This window comes from Adiantum capillus-veneris, chromosome 28, assembly GCF_014529385.1.
Source record: "Adiantum capillus-veneris isolate H3 chromosome 28, ASM1452938v2, whole genome shotgun sequence".
Taxonomy (NCBI): domain Eukaryota; kingdom Viridiplantae; phylum Streptophyta; class Polypodiopsida; order Polypodiales; family Pteridaceae; genus Adiantum; species Adiantum capillus-veneris.
The window spans coordinates 78501090-78524608 of record NC_140958.1 but is presented as its reverse complement, the minus strand read 5'-3'; the positions used below and the strand labels follow the sequence as shown (position 1 = coordinate 78524608).

The 23519-nt window shown below is 40.4% G+C and overlaps 1 protein-coding gene and 1 pseudogene across 1 annotated transcript; both read left to right on the top strand.

Moving 5' to 3' along the window:
- The first annotated feature begins 5522 nt into the window (after window positions 1-5522).
- LOC147420733 (uncharacterized) lies at window positions 5523-8862 on the top strand. Its single transcript, XM_086504577.1, has 5 exons — window positions 5523-5579; window positions 5701-6027; window positions 6107-6157; window positions 6210-6412; window positions 8745-8862. The coding sequence occupies exons 1-5, from the start codon at window positions 5523-5525 to the stop codon at window positions 8860-8862; spliced, it is 756 nt and encodes a 251-aa protein (XP_086360703.1).
- A 5280-nt stretch (window positions 8863-14142) lies between these two features.
- Window positions 14143-15215, top strand: LOC147420732 (uncharacterized; annotated as a pseudogene).
- Window positions 15216-23519: the final 8304 nt, after the last annotated feature.

Below are 23519 nucleotides of genomic sequence, written 5' to 3'. Positions count from 1 at the left end.
ACAGCAAATAAGTATCGCTCTAAAGGAGGATGAAACGGCTAGACGAAAGCGCAAGTCCAGTGCTCAAGGAGTTCTAGTAGCAGGACTGGAAACCTTCACTGCTTGCAGGTTTGTAGCTGAAGCAGTAAGCCTTAAGAACAATCCAACGTATGTATCCAAAAAATTGTTTGCTATGCTATTGGCCAAGATACTGGATCCACAAGTCCATATCAACCTTTGTCAAATTCTCTCACATTATATACTCCAGCAAACTGCCAAGCTAAAATCTCAAACTGTTTTCAAGGCGTGGTATGTTTGGCAATTCCTGTATTGGGCTATTGCTGCAGATGTTAATGAGCAGGTAAAGCAGGCTTGGAGTGAGAAGCCAATTTCTGAACCAAAGAAAATTGAACTGTCCTCAGATGATGAGGAAATGGATAGTCAAACCGTTTCCACCGACCTGAAAAGGAAAGAAACTGCAGATGAAGCTGGCAGTTCAAAGAAGCCAAAAATTACACTGACTAAAAGCAGTGAATTTATGAAACAAATAGAAAGACAGGTCAAGGCAGTAAGCACTGAGAAAGCTGAAGTAAGTCAGACTGAGCAGCAATCTGCTCAGAAGACTGTGCCTGACCAGTCAGTTGTAAAAAGTATAGTTGCTACTGGGTCTGGGAAAGATAATGTCAAACCAGTTCATTGTTGAGAAGATAGCAGACCAGTCAGGGGACAAAGGCACGAGTCAACTAGACAAAGGGAAAGGTCCAGCGTTATCATATTGGACTGGTGGAGTTCCTACAGATACTGGTAACCCTCTGCAAACTGGTAAAACAGGATAAGTTGCAGCAAATGCAGACTCAGAAATTCAGAGGGCATCTTCTGCTCAGCAAAGCTGATTATGCAACTTTACCCTACGTGGCTCCAGTGGCAATATATGAGCCTATTGATTCTGATCCAACCACAGTCAAAGATAGATGTTCAGCCCTTATACAGTCTTCGTAGAATACCATTGTCAGTTGTATGGGACAACTGGTGGAGGCTGCTGGATCCGAAGAAGAAGTCAAAAAGCTCAAAGCTGACTTAACAGAAGCACAGCATCAGATTGCAATGCTCCAAAAAGCCCAGGAAGTGCAGAACATACAACACAGGGTACTGGAAGCTCAATCAGAAAGGACTCATGAGTTGTTAAACAAAAAGATAGCTAAGGCTGAGTCTGAAATCATGATCATCAAAAGTCAAAGGAATGAAGCACTGAGAGCTGTTGAGCGAGCCTAAACAATTCTCATGATGAAGCAGGCGGAATTCAGAAAGCTGCTACTGCACCATACAGCCCTGAAGGCTTCGCTAACTGAAAGATACATCTACAATAGCTTGTCTCAAATTTTAAATCCCTCAGGCAATGCTGTTTTCAACTTAGAGAATTTAAAGTCCTTGATGGAAAGTATGCAGAGCAATTTGCAAGACAAGGTGGGTGAGTTCAATAATGCTCTTATGAACCAAGCTATAATGGATTATATTGAGCAGCAGACTTTCCCGGATGAGGATGAAGAAGACGAAGAAGACGAAGCTGATCAGGAGGAGGATGATCAAGAAGCTGGGCATACAAAGGATGATGATGATGCCCACCACCATCTCCACCTCCAGGACGTGGTACTGGTGGGACAGGGCCAAACGAAGGAGGCCAGTATCATAGCCAGACCAGCCAGACCAGAATGAGGGCTAGCAGGAAGGACAGGACAAAGAGCACCAGTCGGGTAATCAGCAGACTGAAGAGAAGCAGCCCAGTAACACTGGGAATCAGCCAACTGATCAGTCCCATCTCAGCAGAGATGCTAAAGGGAAAATGAAAGTACAGGATGAGGGACTAGACTGATCATCAACATTCACTGCAGCTCATTACCCTAAGTAGGCAATTGAGACATCAACAAGCCTCTATCACCAGACAGTATCCGGAGGATGATACTATCTGGACTGACTTGGAAAGATTTCAAAGACTATATGTGGGAGCCAGGGAAATGGTAGAACATTGGAAATCAGCATCTTTCCATGATAAAAAAGCTTGCCGACTACCTGCACATCCCAGTACAGTCCAGATGCTGGAACGAGTTCCTGAATGGATACTCAATGCTGATGAGAGAGTGGTAAACCCACACTAGGAAAGGCAGTCTACTGCAGATTGTCGTTCCCTAGCTCTGGAACTGGAACTTCTGCTGGGTAACAAACCAACTTACCGCTGTATGAAGGATGTTAGGGTACAACTCAAGGAAGTTTTGGTACAAATGCAAGCTACTAGAGGCATTTTGGAACAGAGAGTCAAAGCCATTCTTGAGGACCAGACAGCCACTAGCAGAGGACCTCAAACGCGAATGCTAGTAGGAGCATAGGCAACTGCTCTCCGAACATTGTTCCAGCTAGTGAGAGTCACCAGAAAGATGATGCAGCAGGAGAACCAGACTGTTCTCAATTTCTTAGAATTTGTGTCTGATTCTCTAGTTCTCTTGTATGATGTTCCAGCAAGAGAAACCGAGCTCCCAAGATTATTTTCAGTGCTGTATCCTCAACATCAAGAACCAATTGATCGTCTCACATACTTCAAAATTACTGATGAGCTTCAGGATTGGTATGAGTGGTCAACTATAGAATGGAAGACTTGGCAGACGTTTCTCAATGATGCTCTCCAAATCAATGACATTCAGGCAATGAAAGAGGAGCTGCATAGGATTCAGCTGTGTATGGGCCAGTGGAAGATTGAAGTCAGAGGATTGACTAGAATTACTAATCAGTTGCTACAACTTACGGTCGAATCTTCCCAATTGCCTGAAAAAGACATTGCAGCAAAGCCGGGTCTAGCACCACAGTACAGGGAGATGGCTGAGATTCTTTTTGAAGCTCGAGTCAAAACTAATCAGCCTCTTCCAGAAGGATGGATTCATACTACTTCGCATTGTCATAAGTTGGCCAGAACCAGACTGATTAAGGGTAGGCGTACACTCTATGATCCTGACACGAAAACCTATCATTCTCTCATGCCTTATGAGGTAGAGATGACCACCAACCGGCGGGATCAGCTTGAGCAGGAGGCCATTTACGGACTAATTCAGAAGGAGAATGCTGGTGCTGGGACTTCTCAAGCACCGTCCGGGTCAAAGAGCAAAGGAAAAAGGAAGACGGTCCATGGAAGGATACTCGGTAGTTCCACCTCAGAATTCAGTGGAGACTTTTCTTCTCAGCAGGCAGGGAGAGATGACAGCTACACCTTGGCCTGGTGAGACTTCCACCTTGGCCTTTTCAGCTGCCTCTCGCAATCCCTGGTCCTTCTTGAACTCCTACTTGTAATCTTTGAATGGCCACTCTTTCAGTGGTCAATTTGGCATCCCAACATCAGAACCAGAGGATGGATTTTTCAGTCTCAAATCAGAATGAGACAGGGTAATTTTTCAGAAATTTTGGAATCTTGCCAAAATTCAAGAAAGAAGGGAAGGAGGTAGACGGCTGGATAGTCACTATGTGGGAACGTCTTCTTAGAAGATAGGCAGCGAATTACTTAGTAATTACTATAGTAAACCCGAAGTGTATAAATAGGGCCCATTACATTGTTATCGGGTTGGCAATTGTTATCACTTGGGTTAGTGCTTTGGTTAAGACAGGCATGTGAGTTTGCTAGAAGCCTGAGTGAGAAGCATGCTGAAAAATATGTTTGCATCTCCAATATCTATGTGGATTTTGACTGAGAGGTCAATACATGAGCTATAATTGTTGTGGCTTAAAGACGTGCTTAAAATTGGGATTTTGCACAAGGGAAAATTACCAAAATACCCCTCATTTGTGGAAATTCCCAAAATACCCTTGTAACTATTTTGGTTGGTATGTTCAAGTTTTTCATCGTTGCAATTAAAAGCTCTAAAAAAAACTCCACCTAAAACGCAACCAAGGGGAAAACATAAAAAGAGTTTTTTAATTAACACAAGGGAAACTTACCATAATACCCCTCTTTTGTGGAATTTCCAAAAATACCCTTGTAACTATTTTGGTTGGATTGTTCAAGTTTTTCATCATTGCGATTAAAAGCTCTTAAAAAAAACTCCACCTGAAAAGCAACCAAAGGGGGCAAAAAAAGCATTTTGCATTGCTCAATTTCTCTCAGAAGTAGTCTGATCTTCTACACAAGCAATTTGCAGGTTCCCTAGAAGCAGCTTGGAGCTTCATCTACAATTTTGTCTCTAGACACTCTTTGGAAGAGAGAGAGAGAGAGAGAGAGAGAGAGAGAGAGAGAGAGAGAGAGAGAGAGAGAGAGAGAGAGAGAGAGAGAGAGAGAGAGAGAGAGAGAGAGAGAGCTATGACGCTCTAGTTTTCCAATGTTGTAGCAACAAGCCGAGCACAACCAAAAAGGAGAACTAGAGACCTTTCAAACCTTGGTTATATTTCACAGATCATCAAGCTAGAGAGCACTTTGGATGCCGTGATGAGCACTCTCAAAGATCATATATTACATGCGGTCAACCCATGGGATTTTGGGAATCCATGACAAAATATTGGGCTGACCCACAATTTGCTAAGCACTATTGGGAATTTTGGAAAATTTGAAGGGCATTTTGGGAATTCATGACAAAATATTGGCCAACTATTTTTTAAATCGAATAACTCCCTTCCTTAATCTCTCCCTTGCTCATTTGCAGTTGGGCAGAGCGCTAGTGCTTGAGAAGGAGAAAGGTACATGAGACAAGAGGTGTGCTCTAAAGTCTATCTAAATAGATGTATGCAATTTTTTTTAATCATTCGTTTTTTGGTGATTACGAGGTCTAGCATTGTCAAGGTGTTTTCATCCTCTAGATTGGTACAATGCATAACTTTTCTCTACCAGTATCTTTCTTCCTTCTTTGTCTACTCTCTTGTTCATGTAGGTGATTGAGCAGTAGTGCTCAGATGTCTTTATGATCAATATGAGAGATAGTGAGGGAGGGTTTTAGGATGAGAGAGAGAGAGAGAGAGAGAGAGAGAGAGAGAGAGAGAGAGAGAGAGAGAGCAATAGAGGGCTGTAGGACACAAGAGAGGAGAGAGAATGAGGTTGATAAAGATGGTTATAGTCCAAGAGGGGTGAGATAGACAGATAGAAAGAGATAAAGGTTTGAATTTAACATTCAAATATAGTAGAGAGAAAGATGATTGAGAGAGAGAGAGAGAGAGAGAGAGAGAGAGAGAGAGAGAGAGAGAGAGAGAGAGAGTTGGATTGTCTGAGATAAAGAAATTCAAGAGCAAAAAAGAAAATAAATAGTGATACTAATATAACATGTGTTTCTTTTTTGCAGATTGGTATTTTGTGCTAGGCTTTTAGTTATCTTCCAATGGCCAAGAAATATGATATTAGTGCTAGTGTTGAGTTCATTTATAACGGGGAAGCGATTGGTATACGGAAAATCGAGAAGACTTTGAACTTGGCAAAGTTACATGGAAGCAGATTGCCTTCAGGTTGTTTTTATGTTGCCGTGTTAGAAGTGTATGATGGCAAGGATGCTCCTCTATCCCATGTACTTTCAACGAATGAAAAGATGAATACCGTGAAGAAGGCACAAAAAAGCCTTGTCACATGGCCAAAAACCGATGTGGTAATTGCTTGGTTCATTTGCCCAAAAGTTTCTGTTTCTTGTATTTGAGTATTATCTTTCAAATAGTTTCTAGAAGTTTGTATGTTATTTAATTTACACTGTGTTATTTATTTGATAGCAGGTCACCAAGATCTCAAGGAAAGAACAAGAAGAACTATCTTCATCTGTTGCTATGACTATTTCAAATAGCATACTAGCTAGTACGGTGGCATCTCCACCTGTCGCGACAATCAAGAAATTCCAAAAATCTGCAAAAGAAAAAGCTAAAGTGCAAGAGCGAGCATCATCTGGGTTTGCAAAGGACAAATACAATTCTGACAAGGAGATGGATGATAGAGAAATGGAGGCTTATATGGCTGCACGGGCAAACGGTGGGGGAGAATTTCCCATCAACGAAGACGTTATAGTTCGACAAGATATGTTATCAAAGCATCTAGGAAATTTGAAGGTAAATTAGAAATTTTTGGTTTAAAAGCTTAGTATAAATGTCCCTTGAATTGATCTTTGACATATATTGTTTCTTGCAGGTAGAGCATGAATCTCTGCTCCTGCTCCCTTGGGCTCCATTGTGTCGTTTGGTGAAGTTAGAAAAAGTAAGACAAGTTAGTTGGGATGCCAAGCGTTTTGCAGCCTCTTGAAGAAACATTCTTGGTGGAGAGGTATTACAAACCCAAGGGAAGCTTCATATGCTTTCTTGATGCAGCGGGATATCCAATCACTGATGTGGACGATGACACCAAGAAGACATGGGATCCCTTGTGGCCTGCAATAAACAATGAGTTTGAGGCTGAAATCCTGAACACTTACGAGAGAGATGTATGCGGTAAAATCTTGTATACCTGGCATGGCAACCATAGTCTCGCTGCGAGATGGGAATACTGAAAGAGAGTAAGCATTAGAAAGAGAATGGGGTCTAGGAGGGCCTATTTATTTGGCAGTTTAAAGCAGGCAAGCCTTTAGTATTAAAAAGTAATCAAAGGATAGCTTTTGAATTCAAACAGGCAAAACGGCTAGTTTATTTGAATTCAAAGTTTCCCCTTAAAATGGAATTTAAAATCTAGCGGGTAAAACCATATCATGTAGCATATCTATGGAAAGAGCTCAATGTGTAAATTGCAAATCTATGATCTCCACTCAAATTGGAGATTATATGTGGGAGTTATGGAAGGTCAAAAATCATAAAATCATCCATCTCCTTTTTGGGGTAAAAAGTGCATCCTTTGACCACTTTTTCACATCTCTTACACACCCACCATTCTTGCACACATGGCATACACCTATTTGTCAAAATCTTAATCACCTCCATAATCTCATGGCAAATAAAGAGGCCCTCCTACACCCCATCCTCGTCCTAATTCTAGCTACATTGCCGATAGTATTAACTTACGTGTATGTTAAGAAATACAACTGATAATCCATCTTTATGATGTTAGGTGTTTCTTACAAGAAATATGCAGATCTACACACCCTCAAGTACAAGTGGAATTACTCAAATTAGACCTTTCAAATGAGGCCGACATGCTAAGCATAGTGATGCGTATAAACAAGTTATATCTCTCTAGTGTATTTGAGTGTGCAATTGACTTGAAATAGTGTAAGATTGACTAATATTTAACATTGCATCAAGTTCTTGTAGATTGAATGAAACAAGAAACGTGTCTACATCATACACAGACATGTTATGGATGGTGTGAGCAATGGGTCTTGCTTCCAAGGAAGCAATCATGGAGAAACTACCATGTGTTGTATACAACTAGGCAGACATATATAAAAGGGTGGGAAAGAAGTCTTGGTACAATGTACTTGCAGCTCTAATGTCTCAGCTGCTACATCCAGTATGTGTTTTGAAAGTGTTCAATTATTGAGTGTCAAAAAGTTTTAGATCCATACATTTGATTGATCAATGTCTTCATGTCTGCAGGACAATATACACCTGCCTTGTGTAGGACATTGGCGGTCTAGTCCACGCAATCAAGTGGACTAGACCGCCAAAGTGGATAATAGAGGAAATATTATATGAGTTGGCATGTTCAGCTCTTCTGCCAGACAAGAAAACCTTCATCTTGTGTGCAATGGCATCCGGTGATCTGGGAAATGTGAATAGTCTAGAAATTCCCTCTAGTCCACGCAATCAAGTGGACTAGACCGCCAAAGTGGATAATAGAGGAAATATTATATGAGTTGGCATGTTCATCTCTTCTGCCAGACAAGAAAACCTTCATCTTGTGTGCAATGGCATCCGGTGATCTGGGAAATGTGAATAGTCTAGAAATTCCTCAGAGCGGTGGGTACATTTGTCTGCCTCTTTGTTGGACTGCCAAGTCATGTTGATAGATTTAGTCATTTTGACAAATCAATTGTTTTCATTGTCACAAGAGAGTTTGCTGCTTTTTGAGAGTGGTTCAGGATCAAAGTATTTTGGTATTCCATTGTTAGAAAGGCAGAGAATGTATACAATTGTACTCGCAATATACATTTTCAATTGATGCCTGGTTTGGACCTGGATTCGTTCATTGAAGATTCTACGTTGATACATAAGAGATAGACCTTTGCTTATGAGCTGAGGTGAGCAAGGCATTGGCCGATGCAAGAAAAAGGTAATTGTAGGTATGTAATTCTAGTTCAAAGTAAAGAAAAAGTAAAGACAAAGTATGTAATTCTAGGACAAAGACGCGTAGGCAGAGGGAAGTATCCCTCACCATACTTCTCTATCTTTCACAACATCATTGTGTGCCTTCTGCTTTTTTGGAGGGAAGTATCCCTCACCATACTCCAAGAACCATGGAAAATCCTAGTAGACTCTGCTTATAAAGCTGCGTGCCATCTGCATTGGGTTAAAAATATGCTCCAATTTTTCAATTTTGAGAATTTCTTGCAAACTCCTGACCTCTTTTATGTCAAACTTGCAAACCCAAAACCACCTAATACACGAAAGAACATAGTTAGCATCATATTCTAGTTCAAGGCATGTAAGGTAATTGTCCACTGCGCATACCTACAAAGTAAAGAAAAAGTAATTGCCTACGCGTCTTTGTCCTAGAATTACATACTTTTTCTTTACTTTGTCCTCTGCCTACGCGTCTTTGTCCTAGAATTACATACTTTGGCACCCCTAATGCAAAGTAAAGTTTCTCTATTGTCTTTGACTAATCTCTGTGTCTCCAGGATGTATGGAACATGGACATTGGTTTCTTTGGCAGCTGCTTGCCCATTATACAATGAGAACAACATAGTCATGCAGTACGGAGGTGACTGTGGAGCAACGACTTTGCAGGGGAGCTAGATGGGTCAAATGATGACAATATATGAGAGCAATGAAGATTTCTCCAACAAACTATGCTTAGTTCTTGAAATGCAAACACAACGACTAAGAGAGATTCAAGAGCCAGATAGAAATCTTGCTTAGGAGGTGGATCATGCATTACAAAAAGCATCATTGATTGAGCCACGTTCAAAAATTGTGGAACTAGATCCTCCTAGCACTCAACTAGAAGAGCCATGTCAAATTTTTACTCGCATAGTGTATTACGAATCTTTGTAGTCGTTGTGAATGATTGCTTCTTATAGTCTTTCATAGATAAATTTTTGTGTTACTGTAGCAATTTCATTAGGCTTGGAATCACTGTCTTTCTACTTTGTTTGTAGTTGTGCTTACAATCACAAATTCACAACTCTACAGTCAAGATTCATCCTTTCTTTTCTAGTCTCTCTCTAACTATCTCTCCCTCTGTTCATCACTATCTCAAGTCATTGTCAAAAATTGACATTTAAGAAATTATTAGAAAAATGTTTGCAGATAAAGTATGAAAGGTGTTCTTGACAATCGCACCTGCCATAGCATGCCAATTGAGGTGTGATTGTCTCTCTCAAATGTTTAATTCCATCTCTCTCTTCCTCTCTATCTATTTCTCTCCCCTCCCCCCATGCAGCGTGCATTGCATCAGATAAGTTCTGTCAAGCACCTTGAACCTCATATTTTAGTTCGGTTGTATTTTAAGTTGGACTAATGCAATTTTCTTCACATTTACTATATCTTGTATGCAAGCACATGGTTCAAAATGAAAATATAACCTCCAACCAAATCTAAGCAAGAGAGTGTTGATGCTCCTAAGAAGGTTGTGGACCACATTAATGAGGAGATTGTCCATGAGGACTCTTGTGATTGCATTTGTAATAATATATATGTAGCCATGACCTAGCCAATAAGGAGAATTTAGAGGTTTTGATGTGAAAATCAATGAAAATGTAATTTTGATGCCTTATGATTAGATGGTTGATGCTTACTTGCTTGATCCTTGTGTGAAGGAGATGACACATTGTGTAGAAGATGGCTAACCTTTAAAGGAGGGCATGCTTTCAATGAATGGATGCTTTGTAGAAGGCAAAGGAAATGATTTGTCTATGCATGAGAATATGATGGTTTCGTTTAAATTTGGTGGCATGTTAGACAAGCTACTGCCAAATTATTTGCCTTCTATGGTGATAAATGAGAGTCCATATGTGGCGTTTGTGGATAAAAAATTATCCTTGAAAAAGAGTGGATGAAACCTATAGATCATGCTTTGATATTGAGAGCCCTATTATGACTGAGATCAGCTCTTGAAGTTGGAGTTTTTGTTTTTTGGCCTTTTGATCCAGGTGGACCTAATGTTTATGCTGCTGCTCAGCATGAATGCTCTAGCAAAGTAGGGGTTTCAAACTATGTTGGGTGCATTTTTGGACATCCCGTTTTTTGTAAATTTGTACATATGTACATATGTACATATGTAAATTTGTACATATGTACAAGATGCCCAGATTCAAAAGTGTGTGTGGTATTTCTTTTGGTTGTATTTTTAGCTTGCTTTAGCAAGCACATGTACATGCAAGGCAAGTCGCTAGTATAGCGCCAGACAGTTGTCAGGTTACTATGAGTACCCAGTAGTGAGTTTTTTGAAGTGAGACTTGTATATAACTAAAACTCATGTAAAAAAATAAAAAACTTTAGAAAAGTTCAGGAATTTTCAAGTTTTTGAATGCACTAAAAATTGCACGCTGCCGTGGGAATGGCACTTTCCCTCGTATTATAAAAATTGGGGAGGATTGTGCAAACTCCCCCATGTAAGTAGACTTGCATGTTTTTTTTTTTGAAACATGAAAATGGAACAACAAACAATTAATAACATTGACATCTTGTATGGTCATGAACGTTGAGCTTGACAAAATTCTAACCCTCCTTGTGGTTTTTTGCGAGGTACCCCTTTGAAGCACTATGATCGGTATCCCATTTTTGCAAAGAACGCCTCTGAACCACGACAATTGGTATCCGAAACACTCTTAGGTAAAAAAATCTAACATGCTTTGATGAAATCTCTCTCCGTGCTTCATTTCCTCTCGGATAAAAAAATCAAACAACCTTTGATGAACTCTCTTTCTTTCTCTCTCTCTCTCTCTCTCTCTCTCTCTCTCTCTCTCTCTCTCTCTCTCCTCCATTTTGAATTCTCTCCTCCCATTTAATAAATATCTTAGACAAATTAATAGCATCAAATAAACAAATTTTTTTCTCATTTGAGAAGTGCTGAAATGGCATATATAGTTTTCGATATTTTACTTAATCTTAATTCAATACGAATGCAGCCAACGATGCACTCTAGTTTTTCTTTGCTTTAGGAGTCATAGATTCCATGCGAATTTGGAAGACTACTTAACAGTGTTGATAGGTGTAGTTGTAGGACAGCGTGTAGTAGAGAACAAGGGAGAGAGTAGGCCCAACCAAATTTGCAAGCAGGTCAAATTAGACGGTATCTGGTGAGATACCCTCAAAAAATTGAAGTGAAAGGGAGAGAGAGAGAGGGAGGGAGAGGCCGTGTGTCAGTAGGTCCTTGAGATGGAAGTGCTTGGGCAATCGTGCTATTTTATATGCGCATGCGGAAGGCCCCACCTCTTTGTTTATTTCTCAGTGATGGAGGTGCAAAGCTGCTAGGGCAAGGGTTCCCATTTTATTATATGATAGGGGCTTTGGCCGAGGGAAAAGAAAGGGTCATTTTTCATCCGTTAACACCTCTTGAACAAGGTAAGGAAAGCAGATGGGATGCCAGGCAACACTTGCAGCGGCAGCAAAGAATGAGTAGCAAATGCGAAGTCATGAGCAGACACATGGCCTTGTGAAGCTGACGAGAGAGAGAGAGAGAGAGAGAGAGAGAGAGAGAGATTTGCTCCGTTATAGACGATCGCAGGCACGCATTGTGGAGAGTGAGGGATGAAGACACAGGCTAGGACAAGTTGTGTGTGTGTGTGGAAGAGGCTAGGTAAGGGTCTAACAATTGTGAGAGTGGGAGAATCATATGCAAACTGTTTGCGAGGGAGATGATAGAAAGGGTTGCTGGAGTGGACAACGTTTATCTGTAGATCGATCGGGCAGAGGACGGGGTGTTACAGAAGAGGGGAGATGGGGCCGCTGGATGCACTACATCTCACTCTCTCTCTCTCTCTCTCTCTCTCTCTCTCTCTCTCTCTCTCTCTCTCTCTCTCTCTCTCTCTCTCTCTCTCTCTCTCTCTCTCGTTTGTTTGCAAGGTAGGACCCTCAGTATAGGCATGCATCTCTGTGTGCAGGGGACGGTTGCGCATCGAGGGCATCAACTGAAAGGTATGAGAGATTGAAGCAAACCATGGTTGTAGTGCAGGGAGGGTTTCTCATGACGGGTGTGACGTAGAGAGTAGACTACGTGGATGGAGCTGCAGAGCCTTAGCACTAGAATGGTAACAGGACACTTTTATGTCCTTGGACACTTTTGTGTCCTGTTAAGTGACCATTTTGCTTGAATTATTTGAAGAGTATGAAAATGAATTTCTAGGTGCTATATATCCACAAAGTTGCCTTATGAGCTGAAAAAAACTTAGCATTTTTTTTTGAGTATCGATTTCACCATTAACCTTACTCTTGCACAACATTTTTGAACCTAAACTGTGTAAAAAAACGGGTCCTGTGTTTGGCTTTTTTTCAATTTTTGGCAACTATACCACTCTAAACTTCATGTTTGTGAGGTTTATATGGCTAGAGGTTAGGCCTTCATAGTTCTCAACATGTTTTGATGCTTGTAGGGAGAGCTAAATGTTAAAATTGAAAGTTATGACCAATTTACAAGAATTGCATAATCCTGTTTTTTGCCCAAAATTAGCTCTTTTATGATTTTTTTGGTGGCTTTCTTGATATCCAAATTCACTTTTGATTGTGTAAGTGTAATGTATAACATAAAGCTAATCTTCCTTGAGTTTTGGGGGACCTAATATGCTATATAGCATAAGTATATGATGATGGTTGAGTTTTTTGATTGCTGAAGAATACGATACATTTTAGAGTAGCAAGTATAACTTTCTCAATATTGCTAGTTTCTTAGGCCAATTGTGTGTATTTTGTAGGTAGTGACCATATCTAATCATAGACTACAAACTTGGCTAGATATTGAGTAGTTTTTATGGGTTTCTAGAGGTCTAATGCTAAACCCAATTTTTTCATGTTTGCTGTATTTAGCACTTTATCATTGCCCCCAAGGTTCCAATTGTAAGAGATCCATTATCCTTTTGACATGCTCCATAGCTCCTTTTGAATCCAGAGGGCCGGAGGGAACTAAGAAAACAGGTATATAGTATCTGTATTGAGCGTGACTATAGAAACTTTGATGATAGGTCCGTAGAATGGCAAAAATGCAACTTTTTTGTACCTAATTCTTTTGCCCAAAAAAAAATTAGTGAGGTAAAATCAACCATATGTTTTGGTCACCAACCCATTCAAGTTAACGGGGCATTTTATCTCATGTCCTACAAAAATCTCCACTCTTACTTGTATGCAATCAACCGTAAGAAATTGTTGTTTTGGGCAAAATACACTGGTCCATCAACTTTGGAGGCTTGTAGAGACCAAGGGATGAGAAAAATTACAAGTCTCATTTTTTCCATATGTAGTAGTTATTGAACTATAAGCTCATGAAAGGATTTTTCAAAATGAGTGGATCTACTATGGTTTTGGAATTTTTTCCCAAAACCCTGAAAGGACACTTTTATGTCCTGCATGTTAGGTTACCATTCTAGTGTTAGTCCCTTGTCACACTAGGACGGGCGCCCATGGGGATTTTGCAGGGATGGACAGACTTTTCATGTCACATTGGTTCAATATTAATATGTTGGCCACTGATCTCAACAGCGGCCAAGTGGTGAAGCATCCGCACCTCACGCTATTGAACAATGTTCAAGATCTCTCTCATGCACTCTCCCCTTTAATACTTTTTCAGTTGGCCACCACTTTGAGAAGATGTCCGGGCAAGCCACGCCGCCCCCCTACCCCAGTGTGACAAGGGCCTTAGGTGATAGGTGGAAACGATGAGGCAACAAGACTTTTCCTTTAGGATGGTGAGATCTCCTTGGAATCTCAAGTAGAAATCAATGTATTTGTGGATCGTAGTCCAGTAGTACTAAGTAGGACAACCAAAAATAACATGTTATATTTGATTTGAAAAACCATGTACATATACAGTATAGCTAGATTAATATTAGCTACTCTCTTTTAACCATGTACTCTACGAAAACAATGGTGTGCAGACAAGGAATGATCCTACAGGTTAGACCAAACAGGGTTTGAGCCCAAAAATCCGCCCCTCAAGCCCAAACCACTGACAATGGGCTTGTGATAGATCATGGAAGAGTCCAAGAGACCACCTGAAACATGCTTAGAAGACCTAACCCCCCCTCAAAAAAACTTACCCGCGCGAGGACAAGAAGAGCTCAAACAAAAAGATTCAAGGAGGTCTTATCACCTCTTTTTTTTGTGTGGTAGTTTCTATAACCCCTAAAATTGCGACATTACAACAATTGACAAAAGCGAGCCGGTCAATTTAGAGGGTATTTGCTCAGATACCGCGCAAAAGCTAAAGAAAAAGGAAAGTGCCCGTGAGAAAGTGGTGGGGACAGAGCCACGTGTCAGGAGGTGAGTGAGGGGAGCTGATTTTTTTTTGTAGGTACGTAGGTGATTTTTTTTTGTCGATTTCGGGCAGAAGGGCGACAGGCGCGGACGCGAGAGGCGGTTGCTCTCTGCCGACCTGCGGCGCACCTGTCCTGGAGAGGGTCTGCTCTGTCTCTCTCTCTCTCTCTCTCTCTCTCTCTCTCTCTCTCTCTCTCTCTCTCTCTCTCTCTCTCTCTCTCTCTGTCTCTCTCAAGCTGCGACGGAGCTGGGGTGGCGAACGCGTAGTGTCTCAGTCAGTATAGGGCGCTTGGCCAACATGTGTAGGTAGAGCTGAGGACACGCAGGCGATTGCTCACAGCAGAGGAAGAAGAGGAGGAGCATGTGAGGTGAGACAAAAGCAGGGAGTAGTAATAGAGGGATTGTTGCTTGGTGGTGGTACATAGACCAGCGGGGAGTAGTAATAGAGTGATTGTTGCTTGGTGGTGGTACAGAGATCAGTGATTGTTGCTTCACTGTGGTTGCCCTGCGTTTTGCTACCTCCAGTGAGTTGTGCTAGGGTGGTGTAGACAGGAGCGCGTCGGTCGACAACCAGCCCAGCGCGTGGGAACTGCAACAAGCTACACTTTTCCTTCTTGCAGTAATCTCGGCACGGAATCTGAGGCACTAATAAATTAATGTATGCATCCCACACGTTCTTGTAACTATTGACGTGTTTGTGTCATAATCCGCAATAAATTGTTTCATAGGTTTAGCATCCAAAATGTGTGGTAATTCATTTGAAAGATTACCTAGGCCTACAAGATAATTTTCAAGGTCAAAAATTGTGATTGTTGAACCCTTCTTAGCTTTTGCAACTCCCCATGCAGCCGAAAAACTTGTAGATACCCCACAGCTAAGAAGATAGACTTTATCAGAGGCCTTACAGGAAAAATTTGCAAGTGGGTCCAAAGAACATGGAAAATTGGTTTTTTCAAGATTGATTTACTCCTTGGAGGTAAGAACTTAGGTAGCCCTTCCATCTTCATCTGCACTCAAATTATCAGGTTTTGCTTTTTACATAATGTATGGCAAACAAGGAACCGCCTTGTGTTCGAAGGAGTTCCTGAGGTGGCAAGCTTCGCATAAATTATACAAGAAAGCAGAGTGCTAATATGGACGCTTGGGCGCAAGCAAGACTCGGATGATTGGTCTAGGGTTACTTGTGCCTTGTTGTCAGCGGAATGCTTAGGTAAGGGAAAAATCATGAAACCAGAAGATTAGTGAAGAACATGATAATGAACCTGGTGTATCAAGGGCATGGGGGTTGGTCGTTAGGGGTGGCTTCCCAGATAGCTGATGTAAGTTTGGTCTCTGGATGGTGTCATGGCTCGGCACGAGCATGGCAAGTTCTTGTAATTTTTTGAGATGATGAATATAATTCACTCACAATTGCATTAGGGGAATTTTGAGGTCATTTTTGTGCCTTTTAGCGTGTAGAGAGAGAGAGTGGTCTCAACCAATCGTTACTGGGCTTCCATTACGGAACCTCTATTTTTGAAAACTCACAAAAAAAGCAAATATTCTATCTTTACCACAACTTTGAGCTGGTAAATAGCAATGTAAACAAGTAAAAGTCCAAAGGCATTCAATAGCTGTCTCTTTTAGAAAGACGTACTTCTCATATTATATTGTTTTCATTTTGCACGTCGCCATCATAAAACAACGTTTGGATTCTATCTCATGATCTTTTCCAGATTTGAACAGTTTTTTGCACATTCTGCTTATTCTTCTCTTGAACTCAGACTAGACTTCTCTGCTCATTTCTTTTTTCACCATGGAATCTTCATCACGATCAAAACGACCAAGAACTTCCATTGAAGCCATTGTCACTTACAACACAACTGATCAAAATGGACAATGGATTCCAATAACTATACACAAAGGATACTGATGCAATAGAACAAGAGAATAAAGTCTTCCACCAAAAACTCTTTCTTGGCGGGATGGAAGGGTATTGTTAAAGATTTCAGCTTTGGCGACAACAAAAAATCAATCAAAGAGGTGCTGGTGTAGCATGTGTACATGCATAAAGATCTGCATATTGACTCAGAGAGTTCTGCTTTGCCATTACATAGACCAAACTGTAAGTCTCTTAACTTAAATCCTTATTTGTAATGCATGTTGTATAAGGTTATTTGTTGTACATATTTGTATCCTTCAAACATTATGGAATGGCAGCCAGTAGAATGTGTTATGAATATTCTGGATGTGTGTCATGGATCAATTGGTGAAGAAATATACAAGGGAAGGACTAAGGTTTCACTGGCAGAGAATGGAATATTCTTCTTTGACCATTATTATGTTCCACCTAGAAGGACTGGAGAACTTGGATCCACAACCAAGCTAGACTTGCCTGATTTCAAAAGTGGAGAATGGTCACTCCCTAGCTCAAATACAAGTGAGGGCTACAGGTGCAAACTGTTTTGTGAGATTCAAAAGTGTTTGAAAGCAAACATAGCAAGCAAACAGAGTAAAATTTCTATATTCATGCCCATTACAGTTTTTGTAGACTTCTTCTCTAATGCTGAAGTCAAAAAATCTAGAACAATGTTTTCAGTGCAGACTTTTGACTCAGCAAATGTACTTGAATTTGTGGATGAGGGTTGGAACACCAAAACAGTGAATGGAATCACTTGTAATGTGCAAGCTCGCTCAATTGCTTGCAAATACATGATAGGGACACAAAACTTCATTATGTCATTTTATTACAGAAGATGGCACTATGTTGGTGGTCAGCTAACTCCACTTGATCAATACATGGAGGACTTCATTGATAGCCCAATAGAAGACATAAACAATGAGAATCTGTCAATTGTAAAGATAAGAGGCATGTGTAGCTTACAACAATTGAGATTGGACCTGCAAAATGATGAAATTGAACTGCCCACAACATTCTTCTTTCAAGTAAATGGTGGAAAGGTAACTGTTGTGCCTAAAAGTCTCTTGTTCTCTTATTGGTTCTTTATTTAACTTGGACTGTTTTTGTAGGTATCAAAAAGGAATGAAAAGAGGCTACAGGGCAAGGACATCTTGGATGGCATTGTACATTTGGTGCCTTAAACATCCTTCAAGGCAATTTTGTAACACATGCCCTGCAAGGATTTTATTTTGTATCACATGACCTGCAAGGATCTTATTTTGTATCACATGATCTAAAAGGATCTTTATTTTGTTATTGCAATGCAACTTTTCCAAACATCCAATGATTTGATTTTACTTCAATGATTTGATTTTGTAACAGAGTCTTAAAACAAGGTGATCAAAATGTATTCAATTTCAAATATTTGCACTTACATACAAGGGTCCATACAAGGGCCAACTGGTTACAAGTGGGCTATAGAATAGACAATTGGATACAAGTGGGCTTTAATACGCTAGAATAGTTTTCTGCCATGAGTTTTCCTGTCCCTAGGGGACTTCCTTAATGGGGTTGGTTCTTTTGCAGGAGATTTTCTTTTTGAAGTGGGCTCTTTTGTCCTGGGAGATTTTCTTTTTGAAAAGGGATCTTTGGCAGGAGGGCTTGAAGGCTGCTTCCTCTTTCTCTTATCATCCATCTCTTCACTTGCCTTTTCCTGCTCACCACTCTCTTCTTCCTCTTCACTTGCCTTTTCCAGCTTTGCTTTCCCCTTCTCTTCAACATCATCATCTTTAAATACCTCTTATACTTGATAATCCTTGCTCTTGTCAACCATACATGGTTCTCACTATAGCACTCTCTGTTGATCTATACAAGGCAATAGAAAGCAAGTTTTAGGAACAATAAAATGAGAAAAAATACAGCTGGCAAATATGAAATATGCTATACTTCTATATCTTGATTGTCATTGCAGTATATGAAGGCCAAGAGGAGCTTGGCATTTGTCACTACCCTCCATCCACATGAATGGCTTTCAGGTTGGATTGGAACCTGCAATTCATTACATGTATTTATGGGAAAAAATCTTTGGGGATAATCCATTGAAGTGAACAAAGCATAAAGAATTCCAACCTTCACAACTACAAATTGGATTTCATTCAACATTTGTGGCATGGGTGGACAATTCTTCAGTGTCTCTATAAATCTTGTAGCAGCACTGTCCAAAATTCTTTATAAATGAGGTTCTGCTTTACTAAAAGTATGTGCTTGTGATTTACAAAATGTGTCTGCTGCTATACTTACAATTTTGCTTGACAATGTACTCCAGCAAGAGAATTGACAAAGTAGGATTTTCTTTTCACAATATCAATTGCAATTAAACTCCAATGTGAGCTATAAAAACAAGCCTCAGTTAGCCTTCTAACATGAATTAGCAAATTCTCTTCACAACGTGTAGGTAGAAAACTTACCTCTCACGATAAGGAATCAAGAAAATTTCACCGATTTCCAAGTCCACATGAGTCAACCACTTTGTGAGCTCTCTAATGTTTGTCTCTGTCCTAAGAAAGTGGGAGATAGAAGGGTCTAAAAATTCCACCTTTTGTTGAAGGTATGGCTCATATGTATGCATCATTAACCTGGTACAAGATATTGTTATATAAAGAGTTCTTGCTATAAACAAAAATACAGAGGAAAACAAAAACAACCTGAGGCATGTGATAAGGAGTGGAGAATTGATCTCCTTGGTCCAGTCCTTGAGAATTTCCAAGGTCTCAGAGTCAAGTGAATTGTAATCCTCCCTAAGATCCTCTCACTGAATAGAGTGACAACAAAACCAGTAGGATTGACACTCCTCAAGAGGGCACTAGCTGAGGTTCAAACAGGTCAAGCTCCTTTCTCTCTGCAATTTCCTTGTTTTCCTTGGCTCTCTTTTTCCTTTCCTTCTCCTCTTCTTCAGTAATATCAACAACTCCTACTTCAGGCTCCTTGGGCTTCCTCCATGGAGGAATGTTGAGAATATTGAATGTCTTTATATCATGCATAGGGACAGGCTCCAAAATTTTTGAAAACCTGTATCTCAGTCTCCTCAGAGTGATCATGTCTTTGTCCATAAAAGTAACCCTATGGGCATGAGCTGCACAGATATAGGCATCTTGGAAAAGCTCAATCATAAAGTCCTCAGAAGCCTCCTGGATACATGCTAATGCAGTTCTAGTCCACCTCATGGAAATCTTGTACTCCTCTTCAACTTGTCTGCACAGTCTCTAGAAGTGCAATTTGGGAATTGCAAGATTGATGGCCTTTATGGCCTTCCTTATCTCTCTTAGACATTTGACCCCCTGCTTGAACTTTCTCTTTGTAAGGAGAGGCTTAAGCTGCAGAGGCTTGGAAGCTTTCCTCTGATGCATAGCTTTCCTTTTGCTTGGTTTAGGTTCAGGTAGAGAAGAATCCTTCCTCTGAGATGTGCTCTTCTTTGTGCCAGCAGAGGTTGGTTTGCCAGGAACTTTGGAAGTGGATGGTTGGTTTGGTAAAGTACTAGCTGAAGCTTTGCTAAGCTGAGGAACTTCTTCTTCATCTTTGGATAGAGGCTCATCAACCTTCCTTGCAGTCTTCTTGGTCCTTGCCATCTTCAAAAGGAATAGGAATGATTGCTGCACAACAAACAACAAAGATTAGTAATAAAAGTAAAAGATGTATATATAATTTTTACTATTATAATGGATGGTGACACCCCGTGTGCGATAACCATAGCATTGAAATCTTTCAGCGTCCAAGCGGCTCACGCACTGAGTGACAAGCTGTAGGCATACAAACACATGCATACAAACACATTATATGTGACTTGGGGGTACACATTATATGTGACACCCCGTACGCGAAATGAAGAAGGGAGTAATGTCTTCACACATACACAGATCGCGCACGGGGTGACGGTTGATCCAAGCACGGGTAGAATTGGGTTGTGGAAGCGCCGCTAGAACCGGGTAAAATCTCCTTCAAAATGCGCTCGATCTGGGTTTTGAGGAGCTCCTTGGGCTTGTATAGGGTGCTATTCGCAAGTCCCTAGGCGCACCGCTCCTCCCTAGGCGCATACTAGCCGTTGGGCACACACTTCGAGGTGGAAACCGCTTTGCACACTCCCCGAGGCGGTGTTTTGGCCATATAAACAACTTACCCAACCCTCTTTTCCGCTTATTGTGCTTCACAAGGCTTAGAAATAAATCCTCCAACCCTCCAAGAGACACCCCGTGCACGAATTCTGAAGGTTTCGACCTCTTCCTAGCACTAGGATTTCGCGTACCAAGTGTCACGCCATGCGCGAATTTATTGAGTGTCGACTTTCTCCTAACCCTCACAGCTCGGGTAGCAAGTGACACAATTTGATGTAATTCTTTCTTGCTTGCTTAGATTTACAACTTGCATAGTTGTTTATAAACCATTATGTGTTTTTTGCATTATGAAGGAAGGGTGGTTTATTTATATATTTTAGTCATAGAAGAAATTTACACACCATGTCATGTCTATTTCTTAATGTCTTGATGGCTTCTCTTTTCTCTTTCTCAGACATTTGTGGATTGTCATAATGGATACAGAGGATATACAAGAGACCGCTGATGACAGGCTGATGTCTTTTCTTTACAAAGTTAATGAACTTACAAGATTTCAAAGTGTCGAAGATATTTTTAATGCTGCATTTGATCTTCAAGTACTTGTGGATGGCTTCTCCACACAAATTAGTGACTTGATAGAGATATATACAGCATTGACCAGAGATCACAGGCTTGACAATCTTGTTCATTTTGTTGATATATGCAAAGCAGGTAGCTTGTCAAGGATAGGTATTGCAAAGAAGTGGAGCCTTCATCCAGACTGGCAAAAGATCATAAAGCCTTGCAAATTTCATGGTAATATGCATTGCCAGTTGGTAGAGTATGACCTTGGACTTATCATTTTCTTCAGTGTACTCCCAACACTAGAGGGCAAACAGATTCCAAAGCAGATTTCTCAGGCTGAGGAAGACCAGGAGGAAGAGGAGATAGAGATGGAGTTCCATGAAGAGGAAGAGAAACTACAAAGCACTGAGATGCTAGACATTGCAAAATTTAAAGCAGAAAACATCACTAAAGTGGAGAATGTTGACATTGAGGATGAAGATGTTGATCCTTTGCATTGCACAGCAACATTTCCCACATACAAAGTTAACAAAAAGGAATATGTTTTGTTGAATGACATTCAACATCTTTTTGATCTAAGGGAAGATTATGCTTTGGCAGTTTTGGCTGAGTGGGGATCTAATGACATAGGATTTATTGATTACTCACCTTGCCCCTTAGCAATCTTGGACACAGAGGCAGAAAATTTTATTGACAGCTCAAGTGTTGGAAAGCATGTGTAGGACATTGTTCTGAGATATGAGCAACAGGGTGTACCTTCTGAAGAGGAGTTCAATGAGATCCAGAAAAGGCTTAAAATAGAGCATATGGGAGAGGAAAAGACCAGAGATTATGAAATAAGGCCAACTAGATCCATTGATATATGGGAACCTGCCTTGTTTGAGGAGGATGAGTCTCCTAAGGTATGTTTATGATCATTTTTCTTTGTCTAATTAATGTGTTGAACAATTAACCAAGACATATTTTTGCAGATTGAAATACTGGACATAGACAAATTCCTTGGCAGGGGGAAGGGTTCCAGACCCTTAAATTTAGGAAGGAACCAGAGCTTGGGACACTTTATTGGGAAGCTCAACAAAGAGACTATCATTATATTCCATAACAAGTTTACAAGAGAACCATTGCTGCCAATGCTTGCAATTAAAGCACTTGCAAAGGTTGTTGGTTCATATCAGCTTCCTCCAGGGTTAGAGAAGTTAATATTGGTGGAAAAGGAGGAAGCCATCAGAATTTAATTTTTGGATTCTTCCCTGGCCTTACTGGTTCTAGAGCTGGTTATTTTGCCACAATGTCCTCCTATGTGCTTGCCCACTCTGGGGACCTCAAGAGACAAATGATAGGCTAAAATAAGCAGAAGTTTCTAAAGTTTAGGGGTGAAGTTGATGTACCTTCATCAGAAGACTGACTTTGCTCAAACCTGTACTTTGGCCCACTTTCTACCTTGTCTCTCTCTTGTAGCTAGCCGTTGTAAGAATTTTTCATTTGCAGATGAACTATTATATGAATTTTGTCTTTTCTGCTTGTTCCTGTGTAAGGCATTTGCTAAATCTGAGTTTAGTAGTGCTTTCTTTGTCATTTTTGATCTGGTTCTATGCCATATTTGTCTATAGAACCATTGGAAAACCTCAAGCAAGTTGTTTGCCTTCACTACACCTCCCCCATGTCTTGTATGCTTGAAAAACTTGGTTCTTGCTTGATAATGGGATTTCTCCATGTCTTGTGTAGACCATATGGACAGGGAGCCCCATCTCTTTACAAACCAAGGAGTGTGATTGTAAATTATATGCTGGGAAAGTAAGTATGAGATTAATCATATGCTGCCAAACTAAAAGTATGTACATATTAAAAAGGTAAGAAAATAAATAAAAAACTTACCATGTAATGTGTGAATTCCTAATCCCGCATCTTTCATTGCACTTCTAAAGTTATTGAGCACTTTCTTGAAATTTGGCAGATCATTTTTGCCCCAGGATGTCTTATCACAGTAGGAAAATACTTTGTCTAGTGATTCCCATACCTCTGCTTTTTTATTTCTTGATGTACCTTCAAGACCATGATCTTTGATGGCATTGTGGAGAGCTTTCCACTGGTTATACTTCACATTGGATGAACCCTTCTTGGCATTTACCTTTCCTAGTTTGCCATGAAACCCTAGGAAAGCTCTGGCCTTCACACCACCAACAGAGACCTTTCTAGGCACATGTTTCCATTTGAAGACCTCTTCAGGTCTGTTTCAATCTTAACCTTACCACTGTGAAGGCCAATTTTTGATAAAACCCTTTCAATACATTTGATTGCATCATCTCTAGCTGCTCTTGGCTGTAACTTCCAGGCAAACCCCACATACAGATGTACAATTTTCTCCACAATTCTACAAAGAGCATGCAGAGCGCATATGTGGACATTAGCAAGTGGAATATTTAAAACTGCTTTGA

What these genes read in the sequence shown, in the direction of transcription:
- LOC147420733 (XM_086504577.1), top strand. Translation starts at nt 5,523, where the DNA reads ATGAATACCGTGAAGAAGGCACAAAAAAGCCTTGTCACATGGCCAAAA. An exon ending in CATGGCCAAAAACCGATGTG is followed by an intron (nt 5,580 to 5,700) that starts GTAATTGCTTGG and finishes ATTTGATAGCAG; the next exon opens with GTCACCAAGATCTCAAGGAA. An exon ending in GGGCTCCATTGTGTCGTTTG is followed by an intron (nt 6,158 to 6,209) that starts GTGAAGTTAGAA and finishes AGCGTTTTGCAG; the next exon opens with CCTCTTGAAGAAACATTCTT.